Source organism: Pollachius pollachius (assembly GCF_949987615.1).
Source record: "Pollachius pollachius genome assembly, chromosome: 3".
NCBI lineage: Eukaryota > Metazoa > Chordata > Actinopteri > Gadiformes > Gadidae > Pollachius > Pollachius pollachius.
In genome coordinates this window covers 27,909,448-27,929,524 of record NC_136936.1, presented here as the reverse complement: position 1 = coordinate 27,929,524, position 20,077 = coordinate 27,909,448, and the positions used below count along the sequence as shown (strand labels likewise).

At 44.7% G+C, this 20,077-nt stretch overlaps 1 protein-coding gene across 1 annotated transcript in view; it reads right to left on the bottom strand.

Annotated features, from left to right (window-relative positions):
* Positions 1–20,077, bottom strand: part of ttn.1 (titin, tandem duplicate 1) — a gene marked incomplete at both ends in the record, with an annotated part of 341,754 nt that overhangs the window by 64,104 nt on the left and 257,573 nt on the right. The window contains 27 exons of the mRNA XM_079733756.1: positions 82–375; positions 520–819; positions 906–1,187; positions 2,292–2,600; positions 2,678–2,980; positions 3,106–3,217; positions 3,331–3,518; positions 3,913–4,194; positions 4,304–4,606; positions 4,810–5,112; positions 5,728–6,009; positions 6,213–6,363; positions 6,455–6,603; positions 6,796–7,110; positions 7,452–7,751; positions 8,232–8,528; positions 8,644–8,795; positions 9,312–9,477; positions 9,596–9,743; positions 9,827–9,978; positions 10,328–10,457; positions 10,727–10,908; positions 11,028–11,336; positions 11,555–11,984; positions 12,131–12,321; positions 12,432–12,561; positions 12,665–12,846. Of these exons, the coding sequence (XP_079589882.1) occupies positions 82–375; positions 520–819; positions 906–1,187; positions 2,292–2,600; positions 2,678–2,980; positions 3,106–3,217; positions 3,331–3,518; positions 3,913–4,194; positions 4,304–4,606; positions 4,810–5,112; positions 5,728–6,009; positions 6,213–6,363; positions 6,455–6,603; positions 6,796–7,110; positions 7,452–7,751; positions 8,232–8,528; positions 8,644–8,795; positions 9,312–9,477; positions 9,596–9,743; positions 9,827–9,978; positions 10,328–10,457; positions 10,727–10,908; positions 11,028–11,336; positions 11,555–11,984; positions 12,131–12,321; positions 12,432–12,561; positions 12,665–12,846 (6,342 nt within the window). The remainder of the gene's footprint in view (positions 1–81; positions 376–519; positions 820–905; positions 1,188–2,291; positions 2,601–2,677; positions 2,981–3,105; positions 3,218–3,330; positions 3,519–3,912; positions 4,195–4,303; positions 4,607–4,809; positions 5,113–5,727; positions 6,010–6,212; positions 6,364–6,454; positions 6,604–6,795; positions 7,111–7,451; positions 7,752–8,231; positions 8,529–8,643; positions 8,796–9,311; positions 9,478–9,595; positions 9,744–9,826; positions 9,979–10,327; positions 10,458–10,726; positions 10,909–11,027; positions 11,337–11,554; positions 11,985–12,130; positions 12,322–12,431; positions 12,562–12,664; positions 12,847–20,077) is intronic.

Below are 20,077 nucleotides of genomic sequence, written 5' to 3'. Positions count from 1 at the left end.
ATACAACAACCATGTCAAAATCATCGTTTTAATTACTTATACATAAATGTTATTAAATATTTAAAAAATAATGTGTCTTACATGTCTTCTCTTGGCACGTGACGGGAACACTGGTATCTGGACGGCTGACTCCGATTGCGTTCTGAGACTTCACCCTGAAGCGGTATGTCTTGCCCTCCACAAGCCCGGTCACATGGCTGTGGTTGTTGGAAACCGTCTTGAACGCGACCCAGTCGGCTTGACCGTCTTCCTGGTGCTCCACAATGAATCCAGTGATGTCACTTCCTCCTGTCCTGTCAGGCCACTCCCATTCCAACCACACCTCAGTTTTGTCAGCGTCAGTGTGGTGAAGGTTCTTTGGTGGCCCAGGAGGATCTGGAAGTCAATTCATTTGTTAATAATATTTGTTAATTCATTTGGTTCTAGTTCTTGGTCTTAATCTTTATGAATCTAACGTGAATCTACTTTTAACCCAACAAGATTTTATAATCCATGCTTCTTGTGTTCAGCGTCACTCACAGAGAGGATCCACGGCCTTGATGGGAGTCTTGGTCACCACGTAGTCGCTCCTGCCAAACTGGTTTTCAGCAGCCACACGGAAGAGGTACTGGATTCCCTCCATCAGGTACATGGCCATCAGGCTGGGCTTCTTATTGGATGCAGACACAGGAACCCACTGCTCTGCCGCTACGTCCCTCTTCTCCACGACGTAGTGGGAGATCACGGCTCCTCCATTGTCCTCAGGGGTCTTCCAGGTCAGGTACGCTGACTCGCTGGTCACCTCCGACAACACCAGGTCTCTGGGCGGGGAAGGTTTGTCTGAAGATAAGAATAGAAGAGAGTTCAAATTTTATAGTGTAAACCAATTTGGTAGTTTGTGTAATAAGGTTGGTTGTTTGACTCACTCAGTACGAGTACCGCCACAGTGGCAGATTTCTTTCCAGCTGTGTTCTCCACAGTGATGGTATAGTTGCCTGAGTCAGGGCGGACACAGTTGGGCATGAAGAGCTTGCTGCTGCTCGCGGTGGTGACGATGGTGGCACGGGCCGGGGTGTCTTTGTCGTTCTTCTTCCAGGTGACAGTAGGAGTGGGCACACCCCTGATGGTGGCACTCAGTGTGATGTCAGTTCCCAGCATGGCCAGGTGGTCACGAGACATGTTAGCATCAAGCAACAGATCTGGCTCCTCTGAAGACACAACACATTAGATCAAGTTAGCTTTATATTTCCTGTTTTAGGGGACAGGAGAGTGCAGACAAACAATGAAGTGGCTTGAGGAAGAGAGGGAATGACGTGGGTTAGCATGCGTCTGAAAGCTGGAAACAAACCTGGATTGCTCCAAGGCCTATAGCCAACACTATAGGTGTCCAAACAATTTAATGGGCAACAGATCCAGACAACATTAAGACGTCCTGGGCTGCATAAGTATATATATAAAAAGCATTTTGTGTCTCTGTAATGAACCATGCTTTTTGACATCGGCTCGGACAACTCCATTGAAAACAACAGGGAGGAGGCTTAATCAAACAATTTAATGGTGGATTTATGTTGTTTTTGTAAAAAAAATAAACACGGTCAAACAATGTGCTTGGGTTACAGGTAACTCAGAAAGTCGGTATCCCGAGAGGCTGCAGAATGGGGTATATTTCATCCCTTTTCCCAAGCCACAACGGGACAAGAAAAAATGTGTAATGTGGATCAGACTGTGTGACAGGTCAGAATACCAATGGAATTTAAGCTTTGTTGTATTACCTTCTGTATGTATTTTAAAGTTTTGAATGTAGTCCCTTTCGATTGATCCTGGAAGAAATGAAATCCTTTTTCGCCCTAAACTTCTCCAAAACCTGCTTGATATACTGTCAGCTGACCTTTTTCCATAGGTTTTCGTTAACTTGTCTGGTTTTTCTGCCCGAGTTCTTCATGGTAACGATGGGGGGTGTGACTTAACAACAGGTCAATTGTTTACTGGCAAATGAAACAGATACATTTACCTTTATATTAAAACAATATGGATTCATCAAATCTCCTGCATTCAGAATGTATTTTCCTGTTGCTGCCGTTCTCATTCTTGCATACTTAGGTCAGTAGAATCAGGAGGGGATAATGATTGGATTTGACACCCATTGTTCAACTTAGGAACTTATTTTTTTGTCGCCGAGGGACAATTAGGTATTTCATCAAAAAAATAACTTGAGCTGTGATCGGCTGTGCCTGTCCTACGTATTGCGGGTCCGTCGGTGAGGCCAGCAATGCCGTTGGCATTCAATGTGGTTAGTAAAAAGTACTACCTACCCAGTCTATCGTGAACCTTGATGCTCTGCTTGACGTAAGCAGGTTCAGATTTGCCGGCAGCGTTAACGGTGTAGATCCTGAAGGTATACTCCTGTCCGTCTTCAAGGCCAGTGGCCACGTAGTGCAGGTCAGGGCACTGCTCCGGACTCTCATTGGCCTGGCTCCACTCCACCAACCCGGGCTTCTGGTATTCAACCAAGTAACCAAATATCTTGCCCTTGCCATCATGACGAGGCATCTGCCACTTGAGACTGACAGAGTCTTTGGTTTTGTCGTAGGCCTCTGGGGTGACTGGAGGACTGGGAGGAACTAAAGCAAGACAAAACACTTAGCTTCCACTTCAATGACACTCAAAACAATGAAGTCAGAGGGATTCGGCCACTCACCAATGGGGTCTTTGGCAAGGATGGGTTTTGATGGGACACTGGGGTCGCCTGTTCCCAGCTCATTCTCAGCCATGACCCTGAACTCGTACTGGCAGCCCTCTGTAAGGTCCTGCACCCGGTAATGGGTGGCGGGGTAAAGTGGGTCCCTGGTTGCTCTGGACCACCTCTTGGCGGTCGGCTCCTTCTTCTCCAGAATGTAGTTGATAATGGGCTTGCCTCCATCACGCGGCCGGGTCCACAATACCAGGGCATTGGTGCCGTACACCTCTCTGACTGAGGGCATCTCTGGGGCTTCAGGAACTCCTAAAAGGGCCACAGATTTAAGATTGGTACAGGAAAAATATATGATGAGCTTAGCATATTCATTGACTATGCTATTTGGGAAAATAAGGGAGGCTTTGGGAGAAGAAAGAGTAGGAAGGACATACTGAAGAGGTCCTTGGCCTTCATTTCTTCTGAGTCCAACGGGTCACTGATGCCGTACATGTTCTCAGCAGAGATCCTCATGATGTACTCCCTGCCTTCTGTCAGCTTGGGAATCTAAAGAACAAACAGCATTACAAACATGCAGAATACATGTCCTAAACCAAAAACACTTTGGCAGAGCAACAAAGTAACTGTATTGGGGCATGCCATGAGTCATTGGGACTCACCTTGCAGATGGTCTTTGTAGATGCTGATGTAACTGTAGTCCAAATATCTCTATTGGTGTCTCTCTTTTCAATTATGTAGTTGGAGATGTCAACTCCTCCATTATCAAGAGGAGGCTTCCAGGAGATCACCATGAACTCTCTGTGTACCTCTTCGAACACCACTGGTCCAACCGGAGGAGATGGTCGGTCTAGAAAGCAACAGTTGATTCACTTTTTTACCCCTGCGATTCTTTTGACGTACACCTCATATGATAAATTAGGGTCAATACCAACTACAAATCATTTAGGGACTTTGCAAAATACAGATAATGTAGGGTACACACCAACTACAGATAATGTAGGGTACACATCAACTATGGATAACTTAGGGTCCATACCAACTACAGATACTGTAGGGTACAATTATGCCTAACTTTGGGTCAATACCAACTTTAGATAATGTACAGGACACACAAACTATAGATAACTTGGTCCATACCGACTATAGATAATGTACAGTACACACAAACAATATATTGCTTGGTCCATATCGACTATAGACAATGTACAGTACACACAAACGATAGATAGCTTGGTCCATACCGACTACGGTGATGTTGCAGACTCCCTTCCTGGAGCCGGTACTGTTCTCCACCACTACCACGTAGCGGCCACTGTGCTCCCTCTTGGCCTTCATCAGCCCCAAGGACATGGTGGTCAGGGTGTTCTTGAACATGACGTGCTGGTCGGCCTTAAGCTCCTGGTCGTCCCTGTACCACATAATGGATGGCGAGGGTTTGCCAGTGTATCGACCCTGCAGCAGACAGCTTTCTCCGATGCGAATGACGACTGAGTCCCTAAAGTCCACCTCGATGGTAGGAGGCTCTGAACAAATAAACAACATCAGCATTGATTGAAGGAATAAAAATTTTTAATTTGTGTATTTGATTTTTAATACTTGAAGCACAAAACAAGTCAAGTTCAAAGTCCTTACCTAGCTCATTTTTGCAGGTGATGGGCTTGGTGCAGAAGGATGGCTTGCTGGCCCCAACCTCGTTCACAGCGAGGACTCTGAACTCGTATGTGTCTCCATCTCTCAGGCCGTCATATGTATACCTCCTCTCCATCAGTTTCTCCTTGGTGAGTCTGACAAACTTGTCCTTACCGATGGTGCGGGCCTCCAAGATGTACATAATGACCTCAGAGCCACCGTCGAACTTAGGTGCCTTCCAGGTGAGGCTGATGTAGTCCCTGGTGACAGCAGTGACGTCCAGCTCCTCAGGACGGTCTGGGACAGCTGGAGCAGAGAGATACACCACGCATCAGTACAATCCTCTTATGGACAAAAATCTGATAGAACTAGTTCATTTGTCAGTAGAGTGTGGTTTGTTGACATAATTAGTAGTAATGCTGAAGTTTATGCAGCAGTAATGTTGAGGTTAATGAAGTGGTATAGCTAAGGTAGTTGTAGCAGTATTGTCGAGCTAAATGTTGACTAACTGATTGGATCTTTGATGATGATCTCGCACGGCGTCCCAGCGAAGGGTCCAACACCGATGGCGTTTTCTACAGCCACCCTGAAGAAGTAAGCCTTCCCCATCATCAGGCCATGGGCCACAGCGCTGTGTCTCGCCACGCTGGTGGAGACCGCAGTCCAAGCCTTACGGCCCTCCTCGCGCTTCTCGATCACGTAGTTGGTGATGGGAGAGCCACCGTCGTCTTCAGGGAAGAACCAATTGAGCTTGCACGAGTCGCTGGTCAGGTTCTCAGCCGTAAAGGGGATGCCAACGGACCCAGGGACATCTGCAATGGTTACTTTCTATTATACCGGCTCTAAACATTGTTTTAGATAAATCAGGGGTTCACAAACAAGGTCCGGAACAATTGGGTATAAGAAAATAACATTTAATCGACTCATTACTGTAATTAACATTATTTATGTTAAAATATCAGATTAGTCTTTTAAAGCTGAATTCAGCTCAGCTTTAAGAACAGGTGACACAGCACAACAGACAGATAGGCCTACTACTTAATAGAGGGCTTATTAGCATGCATGGTGAAAAAGTCACAGATCGCCACTGCAATCTGTATCTGCCATGTAGAACCTGATAACAATTCCTTGCATACAGTGATGCCTGAACGCAGCAGAAGCGACATAGAAAACTCTGTATGCAGCGTCGCCATAGTAACAATGTCAACAATATAAAATAAGCCACATTAGAACCAAATTCATCTGCGGCAAGGTCGCTGTGAATGATCTCCATCTACATCCAACGTCACTAACATTGATAGATCAATAGCAAATGTCTTTCGGAAGAGAAAAATACACTTCTTTCGGGTCTGTTTTCCTGAGCTATATTATTATAAAGGTAAGGTTCCTAATTGTTTTTGAATAGTGCTGACAGCAGAATCACTCACCTAGCACATCAACAGTGATGTTCTTGCTCTTCTCCCCTGCAGCATTCTTGGCAGTGAGAGAGTAGACTCCCTGGTGCCTCCTGGTGCAGGGTTTAATGACCAGAGATGAGCTGATGGCTGTGGTCTCCACGGTGGCTTCAGCTGGCAGTGCTGCTCCGTCCCGGCCCCAGGTCACCTCCGGTGGAGGCTGGCCTGAGACGTACGCAATGATCCGAATCACCCCACCTGCATAGACCACCATCCTCTCCTTCACTGATGCATCCAGGTCCAACTCAGGAGCAACTGTGGAGATAAGGGAGAACATTCTACCTTTACCTGTGTTCTGATGCGTTCTTATAGTCACCATTACAGTAGGATAGATTATACCGATACCCATTGCAAATATTATTGAGCTGCCTCAGACTAGTGGTCTTATGCCTTAGGCTGTTGGATTGGATTTGAAGAAGAAAGAAGAGCATGGTTCTGAGGATGTCCTGATAACTCACCGGTTCTGTCCTTCACCTCCAGGGCCTCAGGGACCTCTCCTGGTTCACTGTTCCCAGCAGCATTGAAGGCCATCACGCGGAACCTGTACAGTCCCCCGGTCTTCAGACCTGTGATGACAAACATTGTGCCTCTCACCTCCTTCTCCTTGGCCTAAAAATAGAGAATGCACATCATGTAGTGAGAACCAGCAGTCGTGTGATGTCTCCATGTCTCTCTCTGGGGTCTCTATGAGGGTCCTCACCTTCACCCAGGCCTCCGTGCCCTCCTCCTTGTACTCCACCCAGTAGCCCATAATCCTGGAGCCTCCGTCCTTCAGAGGAGGAATCCACGAAAGGTCCACAGTGGACTTGCTCCAGTCCAAAACCTTGGGGGTCGGAGGTGTTGGAGGAGCTGTTGGTGCATAGGTCAGAGGTCAACGCCTAGGAATACAGCTTTTCAAGTTTAAAATTGAGAAGTAAAGATTATACAAAACAAACTGCACTGTGAACACTGTTAATACAGTGTTTCCAGCAGAGACTAAGCGCTTCCGTCCTTAACATGTCTAAAATAGCCTAGCTTAGCTTCAGGAGGACTGTTCCTTACAGATGGGGTCTCTGGCGAAGGCCAGGTCCGTGGAGGGACTGGGCAGGCCAGGCCCGGCTGCGTTGATAGCGATAACTCTGAAGAGGTACTGGGACCCCTCGATCAGTCCTGTCACCGCGTAGGACTCTCCCAGCGCCATGGGCCGGAGGGGGTCCCGGGTCACACGGGCCCAGCGCTTGGAGGCTGTCTCCTTGCGCTCCAGCCAGTAGCCGGTGATGGGCGTGCCACCATCGTCCTCTGGCTCCTCCCAGCTCAACGTCATGGAGTCCATGCTGATGTTGGACACTTTGGGTTTCTCACATTGACCGGGTGGAGCTGGAAAACATAGAGTACAGTCAGCTCGGTCCACCCCTCTTCCTCATCATCTCATCCATATCATCTCAATGATATCTACTTCAATACATTATAGGATAGGCAGCAGTCATTCATATCTACCTCATCATATTATAGGGTGAGCAGTGATCATTCATATCTACCTCATTATATTATAGGATGAGCAGCAGTCATTCATATCTACCTCATTATATAATAGGATGAGCAGCGGTCATTCATATCTGCCTCATTATATTATAGGATAAGAAAACTATCAAATCTGACCGTCGTTTATCTTAGAAGGCTCTTAATAAGGGACTAGAAGTTGCACTAGTATGACTCACTGCAGATGTTCCTGGCCACCTCCGGCTCGCTGTCCAGAGGATCTCCAACCCCATACTTGTTCTGAGCCATGACACGGAACACGTACTCGTGACCCTTCATCAAGCCCTCCACTGTCCACAGCCGCTCCTTGGGCTCGCTGGTCACCTGCACCCAGGTCTTCCTGTTGGCCACACGCCTCCAGATCACGTAGTTGGTCACCTTGGAGCCGCCGTCGTCTTTAGGAGGGAGCCAGGATAGTGTGATCATGTCTTCTCTGATCTCCTCAAACTTGATGGGGGCAGAGGGAGCCCCGGGGCGGCCTGAGGAGACCAGGGTGTTAGAAACAGGATGCCCTTTGGTATAAAACATCTTTATATCAACCTTTGGCTCTATTTCACATGTTATACCATCTGCCTGTATTCGACACAGCTATAACCAATATCTGACTGCATTCCACAGTTATAACATCTGACTATATTCCCCACAGTCAGGGTGCGATTTGCCGGTGGGGATGGTGGGGATTATCCCCCCCTCTGGTTTACACGTCCTACCCTCTGCTGAATTATTTTTATCCTCGGTGGGGATAAAAATTATCCCCCCCACCCAAAGTATTTTCACCATTACATCGTAATAATTAACAACCAAAATACACAGGGTCCGTCTTCATTTTGAAACATTTTAAAATGTTTCTCAAAATTATCCCCCCCTCTGGTTTTTTCACAAATCGCACCCTGCCCACAGTTATAACATCTGACTAACGTCGCCACAGTTGATATATAGAACTAGATGGTCAAGCCTACCGAGGACATTGAGTCTCATCTCTTTGGAGGCCTTGCCCATGCTGTTGGAGGCAACAAGAGTGTAGAGGCCGGTGTCTGGTCTCTTGCCCTGCTGGATCAGCAGCGTGCAGGTGTCGTCGGCAACCATCTTGTTGATGTGTTCATCATATTGGACCTCCACCTTTTCCTCGGGCTTGTGGGGAGGGGCCTTGAACCAGGTGAGGGTGGGGAAGGGACAGCCACGGATAGTGGCCCTGACGTTGACGTCTGATCCTTGCTCAACCTCAAAGAACTCCTTCAGCTCGATGGATGGAGTGCCTGCCACCAAGGTTAATCAGTTACAACATGATCATCTAGTCGTCCTGTAGGGGCCAAGCTGATGGACACCTTTGAGTTCATGTCATGATATTCATCATAAGTATTGAGGCCTTACAGGTCTGGTCCTGCAGTAGGATGGGACCCGCGGTGGTCGATGGCCGGCTGGCTCCAGCGTCGTTGTACGCCGTCACTCTGAACTCGTACTCATCTCCCTCCGTCAGATCCTCCACCTTGTAGGAGGTGGTCTCGATGTCTCGCCTGTTGCACCTGCAGGGTTTTAACAGAGAACTTTAGCCCGATGGCTCTGATAGATGAGTAGAGATAATGATATGTGAGCAGTTAGACAAAGTGATCTTAGTAGTTAAAGATGGTGAGACTATAGTAGATAGAGATGGTCACACTTGAGTAGATACAAATAGTGATATGTTGGTAGATAGAGATAGTGATATCTTAGTATTGTGATTCTCAAACTATGTTGGACATGGATCACCTGACAATGCACAAAACACTCCCATGGACACTTGTCTTTTGGGATCAGCGATGAAAAGGTTAGTTACTGACCTCAGTTGATTTGGAGGATGATAACGTCTAATAGAAAAACATGATGATATGGTCTAGTAGATAGAGATATTGATAATGGTCTAGTAGATAGAGATGTTGATAATGGTCTAGTGGATAGAGATGGTGATAATGGTCTAGTAGATAGAGATGGTGATAATGGTCTAGTAGATAGAGATGGTGATACAGGACTAGTAGATGGATATGGTGATAATGCTACAGTGCCTTCTCCAAGACTCCTTCTGGGTGCCGCTGGAATCCCAGCAGAGCAGGTCCATGTTGTAGTGGGTGACGGGGGAACCGCCGTCATTCTTGGGGGCCTTCCAGGTCAGGGTGATGGTGTCTTTCTTCACCGCCTGGATCTTCAGCCTTGTCGGGGGGTCTGGAGGATCTGGGGACAACAGGAAAACTACTTTAGTACAAGCTCTTCTGGTAAGTATTGTTGATATAAAGAATAGTATGTAGTAAGTATTGTCGACATAAAGAGTAACATGAAGTTATTGACTTACGGATGGGATCCCTAGCCATGGAGCCATCTACGGTCTCGGCATATGGTCCGAATCCAAAGCGGTTTTCTGCCCGGACACGGAAGAGATACTCCTGACCATTGATCAGGTCAGCCACCACCAGAGATTGGGCTGAACAAGATGGGTTCACCTGGAAAAGACGACAGCAAGGGTCATGATATCTGGAGACCAGAAGTTCATGCTAGAGCAAACGTGGATGTTGCATCATGGTACCTTGGTCCAGGCTTTGCCCAGAACAGTCTTCCTCTCAATGAAGTAACTCTTAACCCGCTCTCCTCCGTCACTCTGTGGGGGCTTCCAGGTCAGCCTGCAGGTTCCTCGAGTCACATCACTGACCTTCAGATCCTGAGGAGCTCCGGGTAGGTCTGAAAAGAAAGACACCTCAGTACCAAAGCCCTGTTCTACATGGAGACATCTCAGCATTCCTAACCCCTGGTCTACAGAGAGACACCTCAGCACTCCTAAACCCTGGTCTACATAGAGACACCTCAGCACTTCTAACCCCTGGTCTACAGCGATACACCTCAGCACTCCTAACCCCTAGTTTGGAACCAAGCTAGGGACAACATAATTAAGTTACAACTCTCAAATCTTGCTGATTCAGGAAGATATTCTGTTCATTTATTTGTCGAGGTAGTTTGAAGAGGTAGCTTGAAGAGATAGTTTGGAGAGAGAGATTGAAGAGGTGGAGGTAGGAATGAGGAACCCACTCACCGAGGACGTTGACTCTGACTTTGAGGACCTTGTGTCCAGCAGGGCTCTCAGCATTGAGGATGTAACGGCCAGTGTGGTTCAGCTTGCTGTCTGCGATCATCAGCAGTGAGCTGGTGTCTGTAGACACCACCTAGACCAACACACATACAAGATATGATCATGATGACTACGTAATGGCCAAAACATGTTCAAGATAAAATTAGGACGATGAGGCAATGATCAACACATTTACAAGACATGATGAAGCGGTATTGACAAACACATGACAAAGATAGCCTGATGATACCTCATCATCATAATCAGTGAACTGAACCATCAATACTGAACCGGTTCGAGGGTCGAAGAGAGAGTGAAGACTTTATCATGGCAACCACGTTAAACCACAAAATTTGTTCTGACCTCAGAATCAATGGGCAGCGTGTGCAGTTCATTCTTCTTCTCCGTCTCTGCAGGTCCATCGAAGGTCCAGGTAATCTTGGGAACTGGTCTTCCACTGATGGAGATTGGGATCTTGATGCTGTTTCCTGCCCTGCATGTCAGCAGATCGTGGGCACTCACATCCAAACTGAGGTAGGGCTCAACTGGCAAATAGACAGAATACTAGGTCAGGTATCAGTATGACACACATAACATGACTTCAGGTGTACAACATGAAATAATAACATTACCAATAGACTTTTAATAAAAACATGAATCTTACTCAGGATTTCCTGGACCAGAATGTCGGCCGTCTTGGCGCTTGGCTCAGAGTTGCCAGCAGCGTTTACGGCGTAGACCCTGAAACGGCACTTCTTGCTCTCCTTCAGGTCAGGGACTGTGATCTCAGTGGAGGAGTGGAGCTTGTCAGCAGGGTTGACCCTCCTCCAGTCTGGAGAGCCATCTTCATGGACCTCGATGATGTAGCCCTTGATGGGGCTGCCGCCGTCTTTGTCTGGCGGGGTCCAGGCAAGAGTGACGCTGCTCTTCGTCTTGTCCTTCACTACAGGACAGCCAGGGGCGCTGGGGGGATCTGGAGCGAGTTGGTTCACATTTCACTTCATTGAGTAGCAGTATTCACTACTAGAGAACCTCTATCCATCAAGTGCTTATGAATCCATACCAAACTTTACTGATATAATAACTATTCTTACTGAATCTGCTGATGGATGAATAAATGCATAATAATAATGAATAATAATAAAAAACAAACTAGGGAAACTAAGCATGCATGATGAAGAAGACACTCACTGCAGGGGTCCATTGCAAAGCGGCACTCGCTGTACTCGCTGTGCGGTCCCACGCCGGCTGCGTTACAAGCAGCAATCCTGAATTGGTACTCTGTTCCTTCGATCAGCCTCAGCACGGTGTACTGTAGGGCCTTCACCGCAGGCTTGGTGACTGGAGCCCGGTTCACCTTGCCCCAGTACACGGCTCCTCGCTCTCTCTTCTCCAGCCAGTAGCCCTGTATGCTAGATCCTCCGTTGTCCAGGGGAGGCTCCCAGGTCAGGGTCATGGTGGAAGCTGTGGCCGAGATGATTTTGGCGTTGCGTGGAGGACCAGGAAGTCCAAATGGATCCCGGAGCTGGACCTTCTCAGAGTCACAGCCGTCGCTCACACCAAACTTGTTCTCAGCCTTGATTCTGAACTGGTAGGCTCCATTGATGAACAGCTTGTACACCTGACCACAGCAGACACACCAGAGAAGCTCAGTGTAGCAGATTACATCTCTTATATTTCTTTCTCCAGATGTAATGGGCTAACCATTCCTATGATTTATGTTTATTGTGGATTCTCCGAGTATATCTTATTATTGTTGGAACTCACCCCGTATCTCCTGTCGATCAGGTTGATGGTCAGAACCTCAAAGTCTGACTTCTTCTTGCTGGCATCTCTCTTTTCCACAATGTAATTAGTGATGTCACTTCCTCCGTTGTCCTCAGGCACATCCCAGGTCAGGTAGCAGGACTCTGACTTGATGTCTGACACCACAACATTTCTGGGAGGCATCGGGCGATCTGCAAAGAACACAACCTCAATCCAACACTCAGTACTCACTGACTACTGTATGCTCAATCACGTCTTTTAACCAAACACATCCAAGCTGAGGTTGAAGAAGCTTTATTACCCAAGACCTCCACCCGGATCACATGCTGGGCTTTCCCGTAGCAATTCTCAGCCATCAGTCTGTAGTTGCCCTTGTCCTTTCTGATGCTCTCAAGGAGAACGATCTTAGTCTGCAGGGTGGTCCTGTTCACCTGAACACAAAAACATATCTCAAAACCTGGAATACAAAAACAACACACAAGAAAAAACAAATCTATTAGTTGGAATATTTCCTCAAGAATGGCATCGCCATACTTCCTCTGTGTCTATGGTCATCTTCTCCGGGTCGGGCTTGTCAATCACCACATCATCCTTCATCCATTGGAGGGTTGGGAGGGGAAGACCCCTGACCTGAGCTGGGATGTCCACAACGGCACCCTTCTTCACAGTGATGGTGTTGCTCTTGAAGTACTTCATAATGCTAATGACAGGAGGAACTAGAAAATAAACCGGGAGTTAGCTCATCTTATTCACTAAACAGCTAATACTTTAATACAGCTTTGCATTTAATCAGGATTAACATGTGTCTGTTCATGGTGTATGACATGTAATAAGGGTTAGAATGTGCTTGTTCAGGACTGGGCGGCGTCATGGCGGAGTGAAGACGTCAAAGCCCTATTTCTCGTCTAAAGACACATTGTTTTCCCCCTCACGGTCCTTTATCACTTTACTTTTACCATCTGACCGGTTATCATGTCAAACAAACCCGGTAGAGGTAAAAACGCCAAGTCCGAGCAGTCCCTGCTACCTAATGCCTTTGCTAGCAAACCAACAACAACGAGCAATGCTGCTAGCAAACCAACGGTGAATGATGCAAGCATGGAGCTATCGCACGGGGCTCTGAAAGAACTGCGGGAGGCCATCAAAGCTGATGTGGCCTCTGTGAAGGACGAGATTTTATCAGTGTTACGTTCTTCTATTTCATCCCTTTAAGTTACAGTTTCTGTGCAAACGATAAAATATCCAACATTGAAACCTCTCTGACGGACATGGATGGGAGAGTGGGTGAGCTGGAAACTTGCTACGCTGCTTTGCAAGATGTGAACTCCAAGCTGCACGCTAAATTAGACTCCCTGGAAAACTTCTCCAGGAGGAATAATATAAGTGTCACTGGTTTTGAGGATAGTTGAGGTTAACCACCCCACTGCATTTATGTAAAAGTTCCTGATTGAGGTTTTTGGAGAGGACAGTTTCACTTGCCCCCCTGTGGTATACTGAGCCCACCGCACTTTACCGCCGCAGCCAACTGGTCCCCTGCGTGCGATAGTGGTCCGAATGCACTGCTACCAGATGAAGGAGCAGATTCTACGGATGTCTTACGAAAGAGGCCAGCTGACCTACCGAGGAGCAGAGATCAGCTTTTACCTTGATCTCAGCACTGATTTACTATGCTGGAGAACCACTTTCCTTCCAGTCAAAAAGCAGCTGAGAGAGGCAGGAGTGAAATACTCCCTACTAAACCCAGCAAGGCTCCGGTTCGTTTTCGACGGGAAGAAGTAGGAATTCGCTGACCCCTCCGGCAGCCTTTACCCTCCATGCGGCTGCTTTGGCAAGTCCAAGATTCATACGGCGGGCACGGCGAGAAAAAACAGGGAGTGATGGTATGTGGGACTGCAACCATAAGTATTAAATGAATGTGATCATCCTATTCCTACCAAAACCAACTTGTGGTCATAACGTTTCTGTCTACTTTAACGTTAATCCAAGGCTATTAGTCTGAATAATACGCGTTGCCAATGTTTACAGTTTGTGTGATGTTATATTTGAATAGCCTTCTTTCTTTATTTTTATTTTATTGGTTTGGTGGAGGCTGCCCGGGCAGGTCATGGTCAGACAATACGTTTGAAGGGAAAAAAGTGGACATGATTGAAACTAATTGTGTACTAAATAACAATATTGAGTAGTTTTAAGTTTATTTACCCTCTGTCTAATGAGGGGAGTTAAGGTGTAAGTATTGTTGAGCTAGGATACACCTCTTGTGCCTGTGTGTTTTCTGGGGTTTTAGTGCACTTAGTTTGGGTAAGTGCTGGGGAAGGGGGGTGGGCATCCACTTGAGTCATTATAATGTATATTCATACAACATTTTTTTCCTCCTCTTTCGTCCTTATATTACTCTATTGGCATACACTTATCATTACTACTGTGAAAAAAAAATATGAGCTCAGTTAAGATGAGTGACAGAAAAGTAAAGTTAATCTCTTGGAACGTATAATCACTGAACCACCCTGTAAAGAGGAATAAAGTGTTGGAATAAAATGCATTTAGATCAACTTGGGGTAGGAATAGCGTTCCTCCAAGAGACTCATTTATGCAGGGCAGATGTTATGAGAATTCAGAGAAGTTGGGTGGGAAAAGTCTTCCATTCCAAGTTAAATTCCAAGGCTAGGGGTACACATTCTGGTACACAAAGGCGTTACCTTTCAAAGCGACAGAATAATTGCTAACCCAGATGGCAGGTTCATCATTGCTACCGGTCAGCTTTTAAGTAAGAATGTCATCCTTGCTAATGTGTATGTGCTCCCAACTGGGATGACTGTAACTTTATTAAATACGTTTTCTCTACAATCCCTGATATCAATAATCGTCAGTTGATTATTGGGGGGGACTTCAATTGTGTGCTCTGCCCCGGTCTGGACGGCTCATCACCCAATCCCTCCCCCCTTTCCAAAACTGCTGCAGCTATTAATACTTTCATGGATCAGCATGGAATGGTTGACCCTTGGCATTTTCATTTCCCTACAAATAGGGCTTTTTCTTTCTTTTCGCCAGTCCACCAAACGTTTTCTAGAATAAACTTCATATTAGATTCTAAGCTTTTATCCCTTTCCAGCCCGCCTATTTATCACGGTATAGTTATATCCGATCACGCCCCTCTTTCTTTTGAACTGAATTTTCCTGATCAACCTGCCCTATATAAATCATGACACTTGAACCCTCTTTTGCTCTCTGAGGGTGCATTTGTGACATTCATTCAAAACCAAATTAGGACTTTTATTGAGAGAAATGCCTCACCGGACATCTCATGGCACCATATGGTAAACACAAAAGCTTAACTACGCGGCCAAATTATTGGATATGCTTCATACACTAAAAAAGCTAGGATGGCTAAATTAGAAGATCTGTCTGTCCAGATTTTACAGCTAGACAACCAATATGCCTTAGCACCCACTGCTGACCTTTACCGACAACGGATTTGTCTACAGACAGAGTTTGATTTAGCTTCCACTTCAAAAGCGGAACAGTTGTTATTGAAATCTCGGGCATACATTTTATGAGTATGGCGACAAGGCAGGCGAGCTTCTCGCTCACCATGCCCGCCAGGCTTCAGCCTCACGCCAGATAATCCAAATTAAGACCACCTCGGGCTTGGTGACCACAGACCACAAGGAGATCAATGATTATTTTACGTCATTCTATACCAATCTATACACTTCTGAAGTGACAATAGCGCTTCCGATTCTTTTTTTCACAATTTGACACTGCCATCCCTTGTTCATTCTCAGAAAAGTGACCTGGATTCCCCTCTGACATTGAAGGAAATTTCAGATTCCTTTTTAAGTATGCAATCTGGGAAATCCCCCAGACTGGATTGGTTTCCAGTGGAGTTTTTTAAAAAAAAAAAAAAAAGTTAAGGATTTAACCCCATTAATTCTGTCTATGTTTAGTGAATCATATTCATTTGGTCATCTCCCTGAAACCTTGAATCAGGCATTTATTTGTCTCCTACACAAACAGGGCAAAGATCCTTTGTCAGTCTTACAGACCAATTTCCCTTTTAAATTTAGATTATGACATGTGACATGTGGAGTCCCACAAGGTTCGATCTTAGGACCCTCTTTATTCAACATCTACATGCTCCCACTAGGGCAAATCATGCAAAATAACAATATTGACCATCATTGCTATGCCGATGACACGCAAATCTATGTATCGCTAACACCAAATGACAATCGGCCCATAGATCTGCTGTGCCAGTGCATTGAGCAAGTCAAAGACTGGATGTGCCGAAATTTCCTTCAACTAAATGAGGACTTAACCGAGTTAATTGTATTTGGTACTAAAACGGAAAGGCTTAAGTAACCGAACAACTTCACTCTCTGTCCCTGAAAACCTCAATCAAAGCCAGAAATCTAGGGGTTATCATGGATTCAGATTTACATTTCGACAGTCACATCAAATCAGTTACAAAATCGGCATATTATCACGTTAAAAATGTAGCAAGACTTAGAGGGCTCATGTCCACCGAAGACTTACAAAAACTTGTACATGCCTTTATCACTAGTAAGCTTGATTACTGCAATGGTCTCCTTACAGGTCTCCCAAAACTCTAAGGAAACTTCAGCTTGTTCAGAATGGTGCTGCTAGAGTTCTAACAAAGACCCACAAATTTCAACATATTACACCAATTCTTAAATCGTTACATTGGCTTCCTGTAGGTCAGAGAATTGATTTTAAAATCATGTTGCTAACCTATAAATCCCTACATGGTTTAGGGCCAAAATATTTAACTAATATTATTCCACTACATAAGCCTTCTAGACCACTAAGATCTTCTGAGACCAATCTGTGAATTATCCCCAGAGTAAACACGAAACATGGGAATGCAGGATTTAGTTACTATTTAGCAAATAGCTGGAATAAACTCCCTGAGGATTTAAGACTTGCCTCAACTCTGACCACTTTTAAAACAAGACTGAAGACTTTTATGTTTGCTTTAGCTTTCTGCTAATTCTTAAATACATTGCATTTTCTAAGAAAAAAAAAGGCCTTTTTTACTTTACCTTTATTTTCTATTTTTACCAGAGAGATATATGATCTGAGAAAGGATAAGGGGAGACCCGAGTTCTGTCTGGGTTAGAGTCCTAGAATCCGGGTTGGAGTCCCAGAATCTGGGTTGGAGTCCAAGAGAAAGGCCCAGAGAAAGGACCAAGTTCCTTTAGGTCGGGTTGGAGTACCATAGAGAATGTTGATCTGATCTTAAACACATTGCACTTTCTAAAATGCTTTTTTAATATTGCCTTTATTTTCAATCTATTTTACTCATTTTTTGCATATGTTTTCTTTCCTATTATTTTATTTTATTTCATTGTATGACAATGTTTATACGTGAAGCACTTTGAGTCTGCATTGTGTATGAAAAGTGCTATATAAATAAAGTTTTGCACTTGCCCTGCCTTGCCTGTAAAATCCTGGCTAAGACCCTCGCTAGGCGGCTCGAGAACGTTCTCCCAGACGTGGTGTTGGCTGAACAAACTGGATTTATTCGTAGCAGACATTCATTTTCTAATATTCTGAGGCTTTTTGATATCATCTACACTCCCACCCGGTCTGCAGTCCCCAAATGTGTAATAAGCTTAAATGTAGGGAAAGCATTCGACCGGGTGGAGTGGGAATATTTATTCATGGCAAAGAGGAAATTTGGCTTCGGCAAGGATTTTAGTTCTTGGGTTGAATTATTATATGCCTCTTCCTTAGCTTCCGTTAATACAAATAATTTACTATCCAAATATTTCCCAGTATATAGAGGCACGAGACAGGGTTGCCCCCTGAGCCCTCTTCTATTTGCTTTGGCAATATAACCCCTTGCTGCTTCCCTACGTCAGTGCCAGGCAATTGAGGGGATAGCCAAAGGGAATACTACACACAAACTTTCTCTTTATGCCGATGATATTCTTCTGTATATTTCTGACCCAGTATCATCATTGCCACATGTTCTGTCGACATTATAACAATTTGGAAAGTTTTCAGGTTACAAATTTAATTTACAAAAAAGTGAATTTTATCCCATTAATTCAGCAGCTCTCAAATGTACCACTCGCTGTTTTTCCATTCAAAAACATTGCCTCTTTCGTTGGCTGGCCAGATTAATCTAATCAAGATGAATATCCTCCCAAGGTTTTTTTATTTATTTCAATGTATTCCTATTTTCATTACTAAGATAATTTTTTTGACACTGGATCAAGTCTTAAGTGCATTTATATGGCATGGCAAGATCCCTCATATTCGTGAATCATTTTTGAAAAGACAGAAAAAATTGGGAGGGATGGCAATGCCTAATTTCCTTTATTATTACTGGGCTTGCAATACACAGAAGGTTATGATATGGGCTAAGTGTGGATCCGGTGTGGAAGATCCAGCTTGGGTTGAATTGGAATCTTTTAAATTGCAACTCCACTCGCCGATAACGGCTCCCTTATCTCTTAATTCTGGCTGCTTTGAAAGCCCTGTAGATGCCCATACCATAAATATCTGGGTTCAATTTCGGAAACATTTTGGATTGCAAAGTGCTTCACTACAGGCTCCTATCCTTTCAAACCATCTTTTCACCCCCTCCATGTCAGATCTGCCGTGTCGGGCCTGGCATGGTAATGGAATTAGACTTGTTCAAGATTTATATCTAAACAAGATATTTGCTTCCTTTAAGCAACTTTCAGAGAAGTACTTATTGACCCGTTCCCATATGTTCCGTATCTGCATATTAGACACTTTGTACAAAGTGGTTATCATCCTTTTCCTGCTCAACCACCAAGCACACCCATTGATATCCTTCTAGCAGCGGATTCTGAGGTCGAGGGTGCCATCTCGTGGATTTTTGCGGTAATCTACGCTATCAATCCTCAATCTCTGATACATAAAAAAAAAATTTGGGAACAGATTTAAGAAGATTTAAACCTGTCGTTTGAAGATGATCAGTGGGATTTAATCCTTGGGCAAGTGCAGTCCTCATCTCCCTGTGCCAGGCACGGCCTAATTCAGTTTAAAATACTTCATCGTCTTCACCTCACTAAAGAGAAACTAGCAAAGATATATCCAAACACCGATCCCATGTGTGAGCGGTGTAAATCTTCTACCGCCACCTGGTTACATATGTTTTGGTCATGCCAGCGGCATGGGGGAAAGATCTTTTGCTCTCTTAGTGACATTTACAGTATTAAAATTAGTCCCCAGCCAATCATTGCTCTTTTTGGGGTGATGCCCAGAGATACAATGTGGCCGGCTGGGTTGCATGATGTGGTCACATTTACAACTTTGCTAGCTCGCCACCTTATACTTCTTAACTGGAAGAGAACAGTCCCACCATCTCATACAAGATGGCTAAAAGAAATCATGTTCTATTTAAAGCTTGGAAAGATCAAATTCACATTGAGGGAAGCTACAAATACATTTGAAAAAGTATGGATGCCTTTCTCACGTATTTTGACAACATTACCCAAATTACAGACTAGGTGGATTCGTAAAGTATAGAGTAGTGCCACAATTGTTTATGCCCTGTCAGAAAGAGTGGTTTCAATTTAATTTATGATTCGTATTTTTACTTTATTTATTATATTTTATTATTTACTTATTGTACTATTACTTTTGTTATATTCATTTATTCCTATGCCATTACAACTATTACTATTCTATATTTTTGCGTGTGTATGTTATTTCTACATGTATTTAATTGTGCATCAGGAGGGGGTTGGGGTGGGGAATTATATTGATATATTTCAATGTTGATTTTGCAAGGTTTTATAATGTAAAAGTTCAATATATAGAAGATTAAAAAAAAAGTATGTGCTTGTTCATGCTTTATGCCAGGTCATCAACATTAAGAGGTGTTCATTGTTTATGACATGCAATCACTATTAACAAGTGTTCATACTTAATACTTAATAATTAACTTAT